General features: G+C 34.1%; 1 protein-coding gene across 2 annotated transcripts; it reads left to right on the forward strand.

Moving 5' to 3' along the window:
- The first annotated feature begins 65 nt into the window (after positions 1–65).
- LOC114935191 (uncharacterized) lies at positions 66–16,663 on the forward strand. 2 transcript variants are annotated; one of them, XM_029307919.2, is made up of 4 exons: positions 66–269; positions 1,861–2,104; positions 11,011–11,176; positions 12,359–16,663. In XM_029307919.2, the coding sequence occupies exons 3-4, from the start codon at positions 11,034–11,036 to the stop codon at positions 14,862–14,864; spliced, it is 2,649 nt and encodes an 882-aa protein (XP_029163752.1). In that variant the 5' UTR covers positions 66–269; positions 1,861–2,104; positions 11,011–11,033; the 3' UTR covers positions 14,865–16,663. The 2 variants fall into 2 exon arrangements, with proteins under 2 accessions (XP_029163752.1, XP_029163753.1); XM_029307920.2 differs by lacking the exon at positions 66–269 and adding an exon at positions 276–520.
- Positions 16,664–18,617: the final 1,954 nt, after the last annotated feature.

Below are 18,617 nucleotides of genomic sequence, written 5' to 3' on the forward strand. Positions count from 1 at the left end.
AGCGCGGCCGAGCGCCGCCGAGCGTTCCCGAGCGCCGCCGAGTGACATCGGCCGCGCTCGGCCGACTCCACTGCGTCACGGGGTTCACACGACCGAGTGCACGGCGTAGACGGGCGGCCATTTCGACGCTCTCCTTCTCCTTCACGGTCACGGATACGCATCAAAGCGCGGGATCCGATCGCTTCTTCTCGTCGTGTCTACAAAATTGTTTTCGTCATTTGTAGTCGGCGTCCTTCGCTTGAAATGCCCTTCGCTTCCGCGTAATCTCGGTGAGTGAGAACATTTCGGCGTGTGCCGACTATTTTCATCCATTACTCCGTATTTCGTCCCCCCCTCCCTTCCCCCCGGCCCCCGATCGCATCGACATGGCGGATTATTGGGTAACGCGATACACACGAAAAGACGCTTCACTATTTTACGCGAATTTCCGCGAGATTCTAGCTCCCTTCTTTTTTCTCGAGATGTGATTTTTAAGATGTTTCTTTTTCGCGCTTTCGTGTTCGTCGATCGATGATCCACGGTAAGAAATTCTGTGTACGTAGCTCTGTAATTCTCGCTTTTGCGATTCATCGTATTACAAGTGTTAACAACGCTCTCGCGGTGTGGCGTCATTAACAAGTTCGTAAATGAAAACTGGAGTTCGCGCGATATTTACTTGAAATCTGAAAATTTCGCACACGTTATATTTGTTTTTATTATTATTTTATGTTTTATATATATAGTAATCGTACTTCTAATATTTACGCGAGTTGAGCGAGAGGTAGAAGAAATTCAATTGTGTAAAGTGTAACATGTAGAGAAATATTTCGGGCATTAATTATATATATATATATATATAAAAATTATATATATATATATATATATATTATATATTTAGTTTCATCATTATAAAGTGCGTGAAAGGTGGTATGGTGTGGTGTATATAGAAACCACGTGGAGAATCCTTAAAACATTCGATCGATTCCTGAGTTTGATACAGACAGTTTAAAAAAAATAAGCTTGAGAAATTACAAAAGTATGTATAAGAATTCAATTTAGGTACAATTTAAGAATTTTTTATCGTTTCCTGGCGTCAATGCAATAGGATACGATAAAAAAACAAATCGACAAAGATTCAAACATAACCTTGATTTAGTAGTAAGGAAAATAATTAAAGAAAATTTTTAAAAGAATAAAAAGAGATAAAAAGGACAAACAAAATGTAATACTATCTTAAAAAGAATTAAGTAATATTTATATGTATATATATTTTTTCAAAAATTTATTCTTTACCTCTCACTCAAGCAGTCTTCATTCAGATTTTGTCACATGTTAGTGCTCGATACCTTCTGTTTGACTTTCTGTTCTTAATAATATTATTATTGTATAATATTTACATTTTGGAGTTATTTATAATCTTAGTTTGTACATACATACTTGATTAACATAAATGTATTAATATTTAGTATGTATAATATAAAATAGAAGAAATAGGGAGACAAATTTCATTAAAAATATTTTGGAAAAGAATTTAACATCATCGTTTCACAACTACTGCATTTCCTTTCAGTAGCAGATATATTAATGAATATATATTTATATATAACACTTAATTATAGAAATAATTTGAATTAATATTAAAAATTTAAACCTAAGGCAAATTATGAATTTATTAGTTTTTTTATTAAATAAAAATTTGCAATCTTGTGTTAGAGTAGAGTATTATCTGCAACTAAAAGCAAATACTATTAGTATGGGACAAATCTATATGAAATATACATTCAAACTTGTAATTTGATAGATAATATCTCAAACATAAGAAATTGAATGCGACTGCCACAAAATTATTTACAGTGAGAGGGAACTTGATATATGTTGCAGGACAGTGTTGTTAGGTATCAAGAACAAATCGGCCTGCTCCAGAGATTTTATAGAATGACAATGATGCAGCTAACTTAACATATTGTTCATCATCATTGATGACTGCTACTGGTGGCTCAATCATCTTTGTTCTCAATCACCTCTTATCTCTTGTCATATATTTCATCTAAGAGAGAGAAAGAGAGAGAGAGAGAGAGAACAAAAGACAGAGCAAAGAAGAAAGAAGTCAAGTAGAGTCTAAAAGGTAATGTTTTATAATGTAATAAAATTAGTTTATAATTTTGGAGGAAAAAATATTATAATCCATCATATCATACAGACAATCGTAATTGTCTGTCGTTTTTTTAGCACTTTGTGAAGTATCTTTATTTATGTATCTTTATATATCCATATTTTTTTCTTATATTGATTTCTCTGCTATATATATATATATTTAGAATCTTATATATAACGGTAAGTAGTTTATAATCCCCACTTTACAAAAATAAAGAAATTTTTAAAAACGATGGGAATGAAATGGATGACATGATTTGCATATCTCTTCATGCGTCCTTCATAAGATTATGAATCGCAAGGATTTCATCAATGACTTCTTAAAGTTAAATAAAACGTTAGGCAGGATGAAATGTAGCTTTTTCTGCTACAAATAAAGTCATATATATATATATAATTGCTCATTGAAACAATTATATAATGCTACTTCCTAAAGAAAATATGAGAGAAAAACTGTTAAAGCTGTCTTTTATTCTAGATGAGTCTTAAATTAATATCATATTTGTAATAAGTTTTATTAGTTTATTGGTAATCTTCTTTTACGCCTTTATATACTATCTTTAATTAATTATAGTTGTAAAAGAAATGAAATAAGCCATTTCTACTCTAATCTTATATTGTGTACATAACAGCTTTAACTTTATCATATTTTTTAAGGCAATTATTGAATAACCTTAATAACATTTTTTAAGAAAATATTATATATAACATAATTTTTTTAATAAAAAAGAAAGGTAAGTTTAATTTGATCTGTCATTGCTTTATGCAATGATTAATATATTGTTCCGTGTTATTTTTTCTTGAAAAATTAATTTTATGTTGGAATAAGAAATATGAAACATTTTGAATTATAAAACTATAAAATATTTAAGCAGAATTATAAATTTTAATATTAAATTAAATACAATAAAAATAAATAATATCCTTTGCTTTGCTAAGAGGAAATCGATTTTAATTTAATCAAAAATTAACATGTTTTTCAATTGAAATTTTGAAATCTAAAATAAAGGCAGAAAGAAGTTTTATTTTAAAATCTAAAAAGATGTAACTTCCGAGCGGAATGCAATATATTTGACTTGTGCGGCGAAATGCAGTTTTTGCAACATGGTTTTTGAAGCTCGGAATCAAGATTTTTTTTAGACAAGCTTTGAGTTATTGTCATTCTTGATATTAAATAATTTCTTCGTTTTCTATTAGGACGCAAAAGTGCTAAAATTTATTTAACTAACATACCCGTGTAACAAAAAAGCGTGAGAAATATATCTTAAAATACGAAAAAGAGAAGTCAATATTTATATTATCGTGATCCAAAATAATATAAATAATAAAATTAACTTTTACGCTAAAAAAAGTTATGCAGAAAATTACCCTGTACACGAATATACGAAAGTAAGCGACAAAGTTTTCGTTTTAAGACATTTTACGTTCCTATCTCGATAATACTTTATGATTATGATAATGTGATTTGTTCGTAAAGGTATGAAAGAGATAAATGGAATTATCATCAAAAATAAAATAAAGAATCATTATTATCATAATCATTATTTCCAAATGGAGAGAATCATTGAAGTAGGAATCTATGTAAAGACGAGTGAAACGATTCTTTCTGTGATTGAAGATCTTTGGGGCTTCAAATATTTCTAACAATTTATATACATATGTTCTTGTTCGGTGCGGTCTTTTTATAGATTGATTATAATATATTATATGTATATATATATACATGCACCTGTAATTCAGCAAGGAAGCGCAGCAACGGATAACTAAAATGGCGGCTGTGATTTATTGACTTGCTTCTATCGTCGCGAACGCTTTTTTTTTACTACGCATAATGCATTTCAGATGGAGGACACGTAAATCAAGTTTTTTTTTCTCTTCATACGTGTCAAACATAAACCCATATCACAGCCGAAAAAATCTACATTTCTCTTTTATTTTTTATTTTTATTTTTATTTTATTTTGTGCCTATCGAGTCGGTGTTTTTTTTCCTTCATCGTGCAATCTTTATGATGGAATTTAATTACGTGACAAGCAGTATAATTTCATAATTAATTTTATATGATCCTGACCTGTGTCGACGAGGGGAAATCTAAAGAATCTAATCATCTTACTTGATTAAAGGGGAGTAATCATCTGTGAGGGACGACCTTGATACCAGAAGGTCAGATTATTTGGACAAAGAATGGCGAACTGCAATTGTTATGTCTCGTTGGTCAATACGGTGTTTCGTCTACGTTTTACGTGATTTCTTTATGGTGTTCAAGCTGAACGTGAATCGCGACAGTCCGTATTTGCATACGATTTTCTCTTTTCCTCGCCCCCTTCTCTCCTCCCCCTCCGAATTCCCCCTTTTTAATTATTGTTCTACATCTCGCGAAATTGCATGACATTACGAGATGTTGACCGGTTTCTACTAAGAACAAAATGCCGTATTCTGACGGTATTTATCGATATGAAATACGATTTTACACGCGAATTGTTAATAAAACATGCAGCATTTTTACGATATTACGCTTCTGGCAAACGCGAGATTTAATAAAATACAAAAAAGGAACTTTTAATTGAGTTATATACAATAATAAATTACTTATTTTACTGCTTTCTTTCAAATGCAATCTTATATGCAAATATACATAAACGCGACGAAGCTTACGATAATCCAGATTTAGATTGTATTATTATCAATGTTAAATTAATTATCACCGCATACTTTTTAACATTAAATGTTACGTTAAATGTATTTATAGAAATGAATCAATTCATTCGCACACGTACTTGAATTCCAGCTTTATGCAACGTTCATCTATATTATTTAAATTAATCAATTTCTAAAGGGGAATGTAAATTATTAGATGAATTATCTTTGTTACTTATCGCATCGATACATCATGAATTTCGAATGAAATAATCTTCGAATTTCAGCTTCGTTTTATATCATCTTTGATATCTCATTCATTTAAGTCTTGCTGAAAAAAATATTACGATGAGATATCGTAATTAAGTACTTTCTAGCGTTATAGTTAGATATTTTTTAACATAATGCGACACCAACTATTCATCCACACATCGCATCAATGTTGCTGGGAATTCGAATACAAAATATTTGGATCCTCTCCAGTTTTGCACCGCTGTCTCCGCATCGTTGAATTAAAAAAAATCTACTTAAGGAATATCTTAGATGACGAAAACACATTGTGTAATATTGTACCATCGTACTCATTCATCCTCGGTGTGTCGACCGACTCCGAAGAATTTCTGCTAAGAACACTTGACGACTTGGCTTCTCATTTTCGTCGCAAGCCCTCTCCCAAGTACTTCGAAAGTACTTCCCTGTTAAGTCCTGCGAAGAAGTCTGTGCCGCGCTGTCAACGAATAAGACACTCTTGCGTTCGATATAACGCGGATTCGGATTTTTTTTTTGGCTCGATTTCAACGAAAGGATTCAGCAGTTCATACCAGATGGAAGCCGAAGAGACGAGGAGCGCGCGGGCGGCGTCTTCGTGTTCGTCGACAGAAAACAGACACGTGTATCTGACACTTCGCACTCCTATAAAACAGCACAGCAGACCTACTGATTAGTTGATCGAGAAAGAAATTGACCATTTTTTGTCTTTGCCAAATTTGATTCCGGAAAAAAAGGATCTCCGCATTGCATGGATCAACCTCTGTGAAAACTTGGGAGTGAATTTAATAGACATTCCGATTATTTATAGCACGACGTCTTTCGATCGTTTTGGTTTTTTGAGATATTACCGTTAATGCGCGTGAAAACGTATTTATTATGTTTTTTATCGCACTTCTGTCTTGTCAGATCTGATCGTTCGTTTTAGGATTAGAATGATAAACGACGTTAGTTTCTAATGACTGGGCTGGTAATCACAGTGTCGCAACACGGTGGAACGAGTAATATGTGTAGCCGTAAATAGCGGTAATCAGGGAACGATTGCTACTTCGGTGGCGTGAAAATAACCGGTTACGACGACTACCATAACTATAAATCGAAATACGATCATTTTCGAGTAATATTCAACAGAGTAGAACTCGATAAATTGCGTCAAATGCTTTCCCTATAAAAGAAAAGTTTCCTTCTCACTTGGACCAGTTAGAGATTGAATTTTATTTCGATCGTGTATACCACTCTGAATGAATATTATTTTTACTTTCTATTAAAAAGAAACTCATAACTCTCAAAACACTTAGATTAAACTGCATTTCGCTGAATCGATTTATAAAAATTTATAAAAATTTATAAAAATGCAAATTTTTTTTTCTCAGCTGACCTATGACTCACAATTAGAATATTTAGTGATGAACTCTTATTTCATTTGGAATATTTATAGATTGAACAACAAACTCCACAAAATAATTAACATTTACAATTAACTCGTAAATGAAAATTATTTTCTTATCCTTTATAATCCTTAGGAAGTAAAGAACGAGGAAGTCTTCCTCGCTCAAAAATTGATGTTTAGATTTATTCGAAAAAAAAAATGTTTTTTCATTATTTCAACAGATAAAACATTTGGAGATCAAACTTATTCAAAGACTGATTGTTATATATACAATTTATATATTCACTCATCTATTTAAAATTAGTTTTCTTATTTATTTTAAAGATCAAATAAAATTTGTTTCAAGATCAAAATTTAATTTCAGTCACAAATAAAAATTATCTCAATTATTTTATTTGTAGATTAGTTTATCGTTTAAAAATACTTATAAATCGATTTTTTTCATTATTTGTGCTTGAAATTTAATATGAAAATCTCATAGATTGATTACACATCCATTTTACATATGTTTATGATTTTCATCTCTTCAGCCTTGAGTTTTTCGCGCGTATGTCTGAAGAATTTATACGATCAATAAAAAAAATAAACTAAACTCAATGTTCGATTGTTGATTCACTGCCGCAACATTCGTGGGTGTTTGTATGCCTTGAGGCGCTCCTGTGCCAAACCTTCGGCGCCTTCGGAATTTGCTGTAATAAATAAAGCCGTCGAGTACACACGTGTAGGTTTTTAGATGTTTTCTAGATTTTTTAAGTCTATGATTGCTCTGGATATAAAACACGTTTGCATCAACGCTACCTCGTGCGCTTTAACTAGATTTATTGGATGGCGAGACTGAAGTGAATTTGTTTTTCTGTCTATAACAGATTGTCATTCAGTCTTTGAGCTCCGAATCTATTTATTGAGAAAAAGATTTAATTTTTTTAGATCTTAATTTTTAGATGTTGGAAACGTAGCTGTAAATTACAACTGATTCAGCGAATATTTTTGAGATGTTGCGCGAACTGCAAATTAATAGAGCGATTGATTTATATCGCTCTTCGTATATAAAATAACATTGTCACTACAAAATCTTTCTTCGACTATAAAGTATATAAATGAAAACGGAAATTGGCACGCCTGTAAAATTATTAAAAACATTACGGTTATATTTTGTCCGTGAATCAGCTATAAGGCTCGTAAATGGATGTTCTCCTTTAATGTTCTCCTTCCTTTACACCATTCATTTGTCACGTGTGAGAAAGATAGAGTGCACATTTTCATTCTATCTTTTTATTTTAAATATATACTGCTAGAATATAGACTGAAGAAAAGTATAATAAACATAATGTTTGACTTCGATGATTTCGCAATACAAGCAATAAATTGCAATTAATCGTTAATATTTATTTTGCTAAAAAAAAGTACTAAAAATTAAACTAAAAAATTAAACTATTTTTATTATTAAAATACACGTAAGATTTTTTAAAATGTATATTTTAGAGTTAATATTATTTTCACGAAATTATTTATAGCTGATTATTTCAAATTTATTTTTATAAATTGACTAGTTAAAGAATAATAACTCAATTCATGTAAACCAATTTAACATATAATTTATTCACGTTAAATTTATATACTTTTGATAATTCTGAGAATAAATTTATTATATATATTTTAAATAATATAAAATACATTTAACGATATAAAATATATATTTTAAATAATATAAAATACATTTAAATCTCAAAACTTTTTCAAATATATCAAACTCTTCGCTAATTTAATGATCAGTATATAATTATCACTGACGTAATAATTACATACAATCATGAAGTCAAATATTAAAATTTTCCCTTTTATGAGAAAACGAAAAAAAGGGCTGTAATAGGTCTACGCTTTACTTTTAGTACATAAGTATTATATAGTTATTTTTATAATTAGCCACCACATAAAGGAAACAATTCTTCAACTCAACATTGTAAATAACATAGACGCATAATAAGAAATTTTTCCCAATGCCGTCATGATTTTATAGCATGGACAATTTATCATCGGATTTAAAATCAATGAGATCTATGTTTCACAACTTCTGCGATGCAATGCTAAGTATCAGCGGTATTATCATTCTGAATAAAAATAATTGATTACTTGCGTAACTAAAATTAATCTCCTGAAATTAATAAAGCTGCAAATTAAACCATGAGCGATTGTGTTAGTTGCGCAAATGTGAGAATATACGCGCGCAACATCCGAATGATTAATAGGACTGCAATTAACAGCCGGTACTTCATGCACACAAACTCGATGCAAGCAATTTAACAAGGACTCGTTCGCCGTATGAAATTCAATGCCATATGAATCGTCGATATGAAAAAAAGATAACACAATGTGTACAATTTTTTAAGAAAACGGAAGACTATATACGCAACATTTAATATCTTTTTAGCTAATTTTATACTTTTATTATATTTGTATCAAATATAATGTTTACAAATGATAAATTATGAATATCGCAGAAAGATGCAGACGGTTGCATTTTTGTAACATTTAGTACAAAATTAAATAAAATCTATTTTAGATACGAAAAATAAATTATTAAAATAAAATATACATATTAAAATGTAAATTTACAAAATAAATAATATACTGCGAAAAAGTCTAGTGCTCTAATATTATAAAAAAAATAATTATTATATAAAATAATTAGAATATATTGTGTTGTTAACTTTTTATTTTAAATCTCTAAAATTATATCTTACATTGTTTAAATATAATGAATAATAATAAATGTAAATAATAAAAGCGTTTCATATTTTATAAAAAATTCAAATAATAACGCAGTAATAAATATTGATAAATACCTTAATAATAAATATTACTTGTGCCTCTGTCTTTCGCGGTTTTTTTATTCAAAATAAAAATTGATAAGAGATTTTTCCTATTAAACATATCTCTTTATATAATAGAAATAAATTATTTAAACACTAAATAAAGTAAACAAAAGATTTTTTCATTGAGATATTGAAATTGATATTTCGTCGAGCGTAACACAAGCACTTAAACGTTCATTTCACGCATACGATTAAACATGTAAAGCGCATGTTTTTCGTAGAAACATCGCTCAAACACCTTTTATGCTAATAAATCCGATTACTCGTTTCTATTCACGTGCCTGTTCTTGCGTGGCCTTCGGCAATGGTTGAGCACACACCGTTAAATGTAAATGACAAAAAAATTGTAATAGAGTATTCAACAATGTCTCACCACTTATATATTCACGAAAGAAATGAATGAAGCGGCTTGGATTATTTCGAATACCAGGAGGGTCATCGATGTGTGCGTGTCGCTCGATTAAGGAGTTATCTACTATCTTTGTTATCTACCATCTTTCGTTTTTCATCAGCAATGTAGAGAGAAAGTTTACTTGCCGTTGCACAGCATTGCGCAAGTCGTGAGAGGAACACGCTGCACGTGAATATGAGAAATATCCACTCATAAACTTCGTCGAAAATCGGAGATTATTTTTACGTGGCCAATTAAAGAGTTGTCATTGATTGTGAGATTAGAACCCGCTACGAGAAAGAGATAAATGTCAGATTTCTCCTATATATAAATTTTTCCAGTTTTTTTTGTTCGTGCAATTACAATTACATGAGCAGACGACATTACACAGTCTTGTATAAAGAATAATCGATTGACCATGAAATAAAAAGCGTGCATTGTAAAACTTGCATTGTAACACGAAAGCATTTGTATGGACGAAAGATGTGTCTCGACAAAATATTGAACATTTCAATAAACCAATGCTATTCATCCTCAGCATAACTTATTCAAGTCACGTCGAAAATAATATCCTGCAACTTGCACTTGCATTTGCAATTTACAAGCAAACTCGAATATTTATACAATTGAAGTAGATCTATACGATATTCATCTTAATCTATTAAAATTTAAGAAAAAGAAGAGAATTGTTTATCATTCGGGTAAAAAGATTTAAAAGGTTTCTTCCCTTGGATGCAAAAATAAAACAAGAACATTTAAATTAAGAGAACGCAATACCTAGAGAGGTCAAGCTTTATTTGGACATTAGGATTAATCAAGAAGAACAGTTGAGAGAAATAAAAGAAAAAAAAATTTAAAAACAGCATTTTATACTTGTTCATTAATCTAATGAATCATAATGAGTAACACATTAATATAAGTTTTCATGAAAAAAATCACGAAATAATAAAAATAAATAAACATAAATATATATATGTATATAAATAATAATCTTATGTGATTTGTAAAATATTAAATTTTCTAAGCAATATATTATTATAAAAAAATATAATTTAATATGCTATAAAGAATATCCTAATAATAAATAAAAGACTAATATAAAATGTAAAAGAACGTGTATAAATCTCTGAGAAAAAATATTTTTCTTCTCAGTTCTGCCTTCTCTTCGATGATATTACGTCTTGACAAGTATTTGCCAATCATCCTAATAACGAGCAAATTGACGATCGATTTAGTTCATGATTGCGGGCTCATAATCACATTGCAGATGTTCATTATCTTCGTCGTTTATAATTTCGTTACCTCACGGCTCGGTTGCAGATACATCGAACGAGCTGTCGAAAATGAGCGTCATAATCAGGCTGCAAAATCTGGCGTGGTCCGCCAACGCATTGGACATACGCCAGTTTTTCAGAGGTCTCAGCATCCCGGAAGGAGGCGTCCATATTGTCGGCGGCGAATTGGGAGATGCGTTCATCGCATTCAGGTAAGCGCTGTCGCGCACAAATTGGTTGCGTTTGAAAAGAGAGATCTGGCAATCGACGCAATGGATATGTTTTACATCTCATTTCCTCTGCAATGTCGTTCGCTCAGCTGCTGTGGCTCAAATATTTTATACCATTATTGGATTACTCCTCTCACGACTTCAAATTACGGGGTGTATACTCCCTGGAAAAACCTGGAATTCTCAGGGACTTTTTGTTCTACCTTGAAAAATCCTGGAATTATCATGGAATTTGATTTAAACTCAGGGAATTTTTTTAAAAATTGCTCCTTTGATGTTAAAATATAGCTTTAAAGAATATAAAATTTATTAGTTTTATATAAAGTATATATTAAAATATATTTTATTATAATATAATATGATATTACATTATTATATTAAAAAATACTTCATTTACGTTAAAAAATTATGTATAACATATACCCTTATTTCAAAATTGTATTCTAAATATTATTTAAAATACTTTAATTTTACAAGAAATTTTGAACAAAAGTAACAAACATCATAAAATACTCAGGGAATTTATTTCTAAGATTTGAGTATACACCCTGAATTACAAGTCTACGGTCGTAAATAAAAATTCTATCCTTAAATAGAATGAGTAGAATTTTAGCAGATTAAAAACGTATTATAGATTATCTTTTTTCGTTATTTTTAGACTCATTTGTAAAACTCGTTTAAGCCTGCAACGATCATGATAACAATTTAATAGATAAATGAGTAGCAAATGATCTTTTCCACTTGACTTGTGATTAATTTTACTTCAGCATTTTGATGAATTAATCGTGTCTTATTTAAGAGACTATTAGAGGTAGAAAGTTATAAGAAGTTGGCTCATATGCACGTATAAAATAGAAATGTAATTTCCGGTTATTACCGGACCTTGTTATTATTCGCAGTAATAGTGTAATAATTATCCATTATATACTCGTATCGCATATCTAAAACCAATTATCTGACGCAAGGACGTGATCAATATCCGTCATATGATATATACATTAGCATGACGGGTTGGCCATTTACGGGATAAAACTGCAATTTTTTTGCGCACAATTCGAAAGCAGTAAAACAGAAAAATATATATACTGAAATCTTTAAAACGAGCTTAGCTGTCTAACGAATTTAACAAGGAGAAAACGGAGTCTCACGAAAACGTTATTGCAGCACCGACGAGGACGCCCGTCAAGCGATGATGCACGATGGCGGCAAGATCAAGGAGATGAAGATCAAGCTGCTGTTGAGCTCGCGCACGGAAATGCAAAAAGTGATCGAAAACGCGCGACAGCAGACCTTGAGCTTGCAATGCATCATGCAAACAGCGCCCGTAGCGGTACCGGCCGTGGTTCCTGGCAAGCAGCCCGGTTCGCCGACTGAGAACAACAGGAGGGACAAGGACAACGACAGCGAGTCCAGCAATAAAGACCGCAAGGATAGGCGCGATCGCTCAAGATCACGGGATCGTTCCCGATCGCGCGATCGTGATCGCGATCGCGACCGTCGTGACCGGGATCGCGGCAGAGATCGACGACGGCGGGATCGCAGCAGGTCGCGTGATCGGGAACGTGACAGACGTGATCGGCGGCGTCGTAGGGATCGGTCGAGATCGCGCGATCGCACACGGTCGCGCGACCGCGACTCGAAGAGAGGTTCCACGAACGATCGCCGCAAAGACGTCAACGAGGACGACAACAACGATGTCGTCTGCGTAGGTCAGTTTCACAAGGATAAAGCGTCGGCCGCGTCGAAGAAGCCGTTGGAAAACGGCGTCTGGGAGGTCCCACCTCAGACGCAGATGCAAGCCGCACTGTTGGCGCCCGGTATTTTAGGCGCCGGGGTCGCTGCTCTGTCGCAAGATTCCGAGACTCAGCGCTCGGCTATTGCCGGTTTCGGTACGTCCGTCATAGGGCAGCAGCCGATGCTGCAATCGGGACAATTCTCCATAAACGGTCTCAACGGCGTCGGGAATCTGATGCAACCGCACGTGCAGGCGCTCGGCCACACGGTAGGAATGACGTCGTTAACGCAAAATCTAAGCACCGCCAATCTACCGAGTCTGAGTAGTCTGGGAACTCGCTCGAAGGAGCCCTGGAGTCAGAACGAGCAAAGCAGACTGGATCAGGCTGGACGATTCTCCAGCCGATCGAATCAGTTCAACAATCAGGATTACAGCACGAGCAGCAGTTATCGTGGCAACAGACCGAATAATAACTTCTTGAGTAAAATGCAGGAACTCGAGGGTCGACGTAATCCGCATGCGTTTCAGGCCGGCGCCAACTTCGGAAACTACGAGAATGATCGCCAATCGTCCGGCAGGAAGTCCGGCAGTTCGAGATTCTCCGACAGCAAGAACAACGGCAGCAGCAGCGGTCATTGCGTGGAAGTACGTAACATGCCGTTGAGTGCGTCGTATGCGGATATACGTCACGCATTCCAGGGTATCTATATCAGGAAGGACGGTATGAAGCTAATCAACGACACCCATGGTAATCGCGTAGGTATTGCTTATGTTAAGTTCGGCAAGGCCGAAGGTAAGGAACAAGCTTTAAGCGGAACAAGATACGTGCGAGGTTCCGAGGTAGAGGTACTTCACTTGGACGAAAGTATCTTCGACAAGGCAGTGAACTCTTATTCACCTGACAAGGAGGACGACGGCGACGTGAGAAATTCCATGTGTATCCTCTTGACCGAACTACCATCCTTCACCAAAGAGATGGATATAGCTAAACTATTCCACGACTGGAAGATCAACGATCTCTTCATCACGAATACCAAGGAGTCCGGCACCACCCAGTACATGGCTTACGTTCAGTTCGCGCGACTCGAGGATGCCAAATCGTCCTTGACCACGACACTGAAGATCGGCAGCAAACAGGTGACCGCGACCGCGATCAGCGAGGAGAAGTTTGCACAGGCAAAGCGCGAACACGAGCAACTGACCCTGAATCAAACGGATTGTATCTTCATGCGCGGTTTACCCTTTCAGACAATCGACCGCGACATCTTTGACTTCTTCTCAGACATCGGTATCGTGCCGCTCTACATCCATATGATGCTAAATCAACAGGGCAAACCATCCGGAGAGTGTTACTGCGAATTCGACTCGGCCGAGAAGGCGGAACGCGCCATTGCTAAGAACGGTCTGCCGCTCGGCAAGAACGTACCCACCATCGAGCTAGTACCTCGCGCCAAGATGCTGGAAACCCTCGGCAATATGCCGGAAGTGCAGCAGCAGACGCAACAGCACTTCCCGCCGATAGAGCAGCACCAGAGACCGCCACGCTTCTCGGCCGGTCCGTTGGGCCACATGCCGCGATTCGGCAATACTGGTTTTGGGCCCCGCTGCCCACCCGGCTTGATGATGCCGCGACACATGCTGGGCCGTCACCCGCCGTCCATCGACTACGTAGACGGAGCTATGGGCTTCGGCAAACCCGGTTGCGTACTGTCCCTGGAAAATGTGCCGTTCAAAGCGGACATTAATGAGATTATCGAGTTCTTTGGTGACTTTGATATTAAACGGGAGAACGTAATTCGTCGTTACAACGACAGGGGAATGCCGACCGGAGACGCACGAGTCGCCTTTTCGTCGCCTAGCGAAGCTCAACGCGCACTCAAGGAACTCAAGCATTGCAAGATGCGAGAGCGCACGATATACATGAAGTTGGCGTGAGTTCCGCCGCTTCGTCGCGCGAAGACTGACGCTGAGACGTGAAAGGACACCATCGTTGGACCATGTTTCAGGTGGGAGTTCGAAATACAAGGACAATTGCAATATTTAATATCGGAAGACGTGTATCTTCGGTGAATTAATGTAAGAGTTTGGTGAATTATTGTAAAGTTTTATACGAGAATCCTCACCAATAAGCGCCACAAAGGGATAAAGGACGCTTTGACAGTTGGAAACGTCTTCTTCTTCTGTAAAAAAACTACTTCCCTTTTATTATATAAAGGCGCGAGACTCCTTAGCGCGTCTATAATTTTTATCTTTGTGTACATAGAACGCATAGGTTTAAAAACGATTCATTTTCTTCGCTCAATCACATTCTGATTTGCGAAGTGACCACATCCAAACTGAATTTGTCCAGCGTTATTGAAGATGCTCAATGGGCAAATTTTATTTTCTGTGCGTTAAGGACTGAGGTAGTATTTAAGTGACGATTGGAAAAACGCGCTCGTCGCTGATGATTCCTTGAACTACATTAAGAACGTAGACTAATTGTAGGATTTCTCATCAGAGAATAAGTTTTTCTTTTTTTCTTTTTTTTTCTTTTATAAAATTTATCTTGTAAAAATTCTTTAATTATTTTTTACAGATCGGCACTTTTTATTCTAGAATTTTAGTAAAAAGGCTGAATTTACAAAAAAAAATACAATACACATATAAAAGATTACATATTTTTTTATATTATTATTATTATTATTAATATTACTATTTTCAATACTATTGCAATACCAAAAAAATAATGTTTTAGTTATGCGAATGGCGGAAGCAGAGTACAAAGTTAGTGGTTTAACCAGTTACGTTTGCTTTACGTTTCGTGTAAAAACATTTGGACGAGCGCGAGTCAAGTATAGCAGGCCGTGCAACGTATTTTCTATACAAGAATGAGAGTATATGTACATTACATGCATTACATATCTTATGTAATATATGTAATATATGTATATATTTATACTTTACTCGATAGGTAAAATATATGTATATTACATATATTAAATGTACATAGACAGAGAGATTATGCGTACGTCATAATCTTAGTGCAACTATAAGTGTCTACTGTGCGTGGACTTGTAAAATAATTTATAAAAACGAATGAGAAAAAAATAAAAATTTATAGATACATACGATATTCACAGGCATTGTCATAAGTTTGTGTTACACGATAATGAACACTTCAATAAATTTTTATCTAAACTTTTGCCTTTTTGCCCACCAAAGAAATATCTAAAACATTAGCATTAAAGCGCGATAAGTTTAAAATTAAATATATTCAAAATATCTATTTTTCTAAGCAAATGTAATAATTTGCAAAAAAATTTGCAAGCTTTTAAATCTCTTGGAATATAGATTTCAAAGATCGAAATAAGAGAAAGCTGTTCTCTTTCTCTGTCGATTTATATAAAAAATCAATCGTACTGATTAGAATGTATTCAATCAACTGCAATACAACCATATGCTGGTGTCGATGACAAATTTCCTGGCAAATTGCTGGTAGGGTCGCACCGTCCTACGGGACGGTTCCGTGACGAAAGAGTGCTGCATCGAATCGGTGCTGCCTAAATATTGAGTCACGAGCTATTTCTGTAGCCGCGCCTCAGCCACAAGTCCGTGACACGTCGAACAGCAGTAGCGCATTTCAACTTGTGACGAATGGGACCCTTCCCTCCGCATATATTACACTAAATTAGTTATAAAAATAAGAAATGTAAAATATTTTAATTGAGAATAAATTACACTCTCATATGTAACACATTCTTGTTTAGAATGATGCAAAGTTTCTCGTAATATGAGAGAGAAATATTCTAAAGAGACTCTCTTATTCGTAGTTCTGAGATATAGAAACACGTAGATCTAAGATCTCTCTTTATTAAGATAAATATGCAATATATATAGTTTAAATCAAATTTTGAATGTGATTTTTTAAATAAACAAATATATTCAATCAAAATGAAAGACATATATTTAAACGATATAAACTATATATATATAACTATTTTTTATTATAATATGTGAACGTATATTTATGCTATTAAGCTTTGAATTTAGAACTTATTTTCTTATTAAATTAAATATTTCAGAACCGAGATCATTTTCTTTAAATTTATTTATGTTCTTCTAGCTTCCCAGCTGCAATATATAAATTCGAGTGCCAAGAATGTTTTGCTGTTGAGTGCCCAAACACTTTGTTATAGCTCGCGTACGCACATGATCATTATATTCTAAAACACCGGCTGATGCATGTCTCGCTTAAATTCACGATTGCCAAGGAACATTCATTCTAAGCAAATGCACGACTGAAAATGAAATTTATAACATCGAGTATTAATATCGAATGTATATGTCATAAAAAAATATTTTTATTGCATACAAGCGACTTAATCGACCGTAGTTTTTTTTTTCTCATTAATTATATTATGATATCACATTTTATGGCTATGCAAAAACAATTTATTTTATTTTTTGCATTATTATAGAAAAAAGTTAAAATGTATATATATTTAATTATATTACTATAAGTATATATTAATATTTAGCGCGCGAAGAGATTTTGTTTTCGATTAAACTTGAAGTACAGCTAATGTAGCGGATGATTCGTTCGATTCTATTCAATGATTTCCAACAATTTCCATCATAATGCGTATCGCATACAGGAAGATTGCGATTAACCTTGTTCGATTTACCGGTTCGATACCGGAAGTTTGACTTTACCTATAAATACATATATCCAAACAAAAAAAAGAGAGAAACGAACAAAAAAATTTGACATTTTTATCTTACAATTAGTTAGATTTTTTTTCATTAAAGAAGTTAAGAGAGAAAAACACTTAAATTTATAAATCTTAAAAAGCGCAGCCGCAGTTATAAATGCATAATTAAGAAACGCATTCATCTATCGGCTTAGAACCCAATTTGCATATCTCTATCCAATACATTTGTTAACAGTTGTGTAATAAATAATTACTTCCTATATATGATCGGGAACTGACAAAACGAGAGATCTCCCGTTGCGTTACAAATTACATAATCGATATTCGATATCATCGCGATGCAAATTACGGTGCTGACGCTATATATCTACGCCCCTTCGCGCGCATCTGCGGACCGATGAAGAGACGCAAGGACGAAACTGAAATAGAGGCGGTGAACAAAGAGCGGAAATCTCTCGGCGAAGGCGTGACAAACGGATTCGCTTTGCGCCAGCCTAAAAACAGACGGGATCTCCGGAAGTAACAAAAACAAATTGTGCATATAGCGTAGATTTACTTGCTGCTCCGCTCAAGCGCACCATCCGTATTGTATTTTTCGTCCTTCGTTTATATCCTTTCTAGGAGATAAAAAACTTACCCTTTTTTCTTAAGAGAACGTTTTCTTACCATTACTTAAAAACTCAATTAAACACTTGGAAAAATAATTTTAAAAAACCCAGTATAGGTGAAAAACAAAGAGGAATAGATGCCATAAAAAAAGATCTGTGCATTTCATACGATAATAGATAAAATGTCAAAAGATTCTATAATAGTCGATCATCATGTTTTGCAATCGCATACGGTGGAGTCCGAAGAAAATTATAAAGCAATCTCGAGCAAAGCAAAAAATTCCAATTAACAGGACACTGAAACAAATCACTTGTATGTCATCGTCCTATTACTTTATCGCTGTTGGAGTTCACCGCATGTGATCGGAAAATGCTGCTGGAGAAGA

Source organism: Nylanderia fulva, unplaced genomic scaffold (assembly GCF_048542155.1).
Source record: "Nylanderia fulva isolate GAGA-0341 unplaced genomic scaffold, ASM4854215v1 Scaffold12, whole genome shotgun sequence".
In the NCBI taxonomy this organism is placed as follows: domain Eukaryota; kingdom Metazoa; phylum Arthropoda; class Insecta; order Hymenoptera; family Formicidae; genus Nylanderia; species Nylanderia fulva.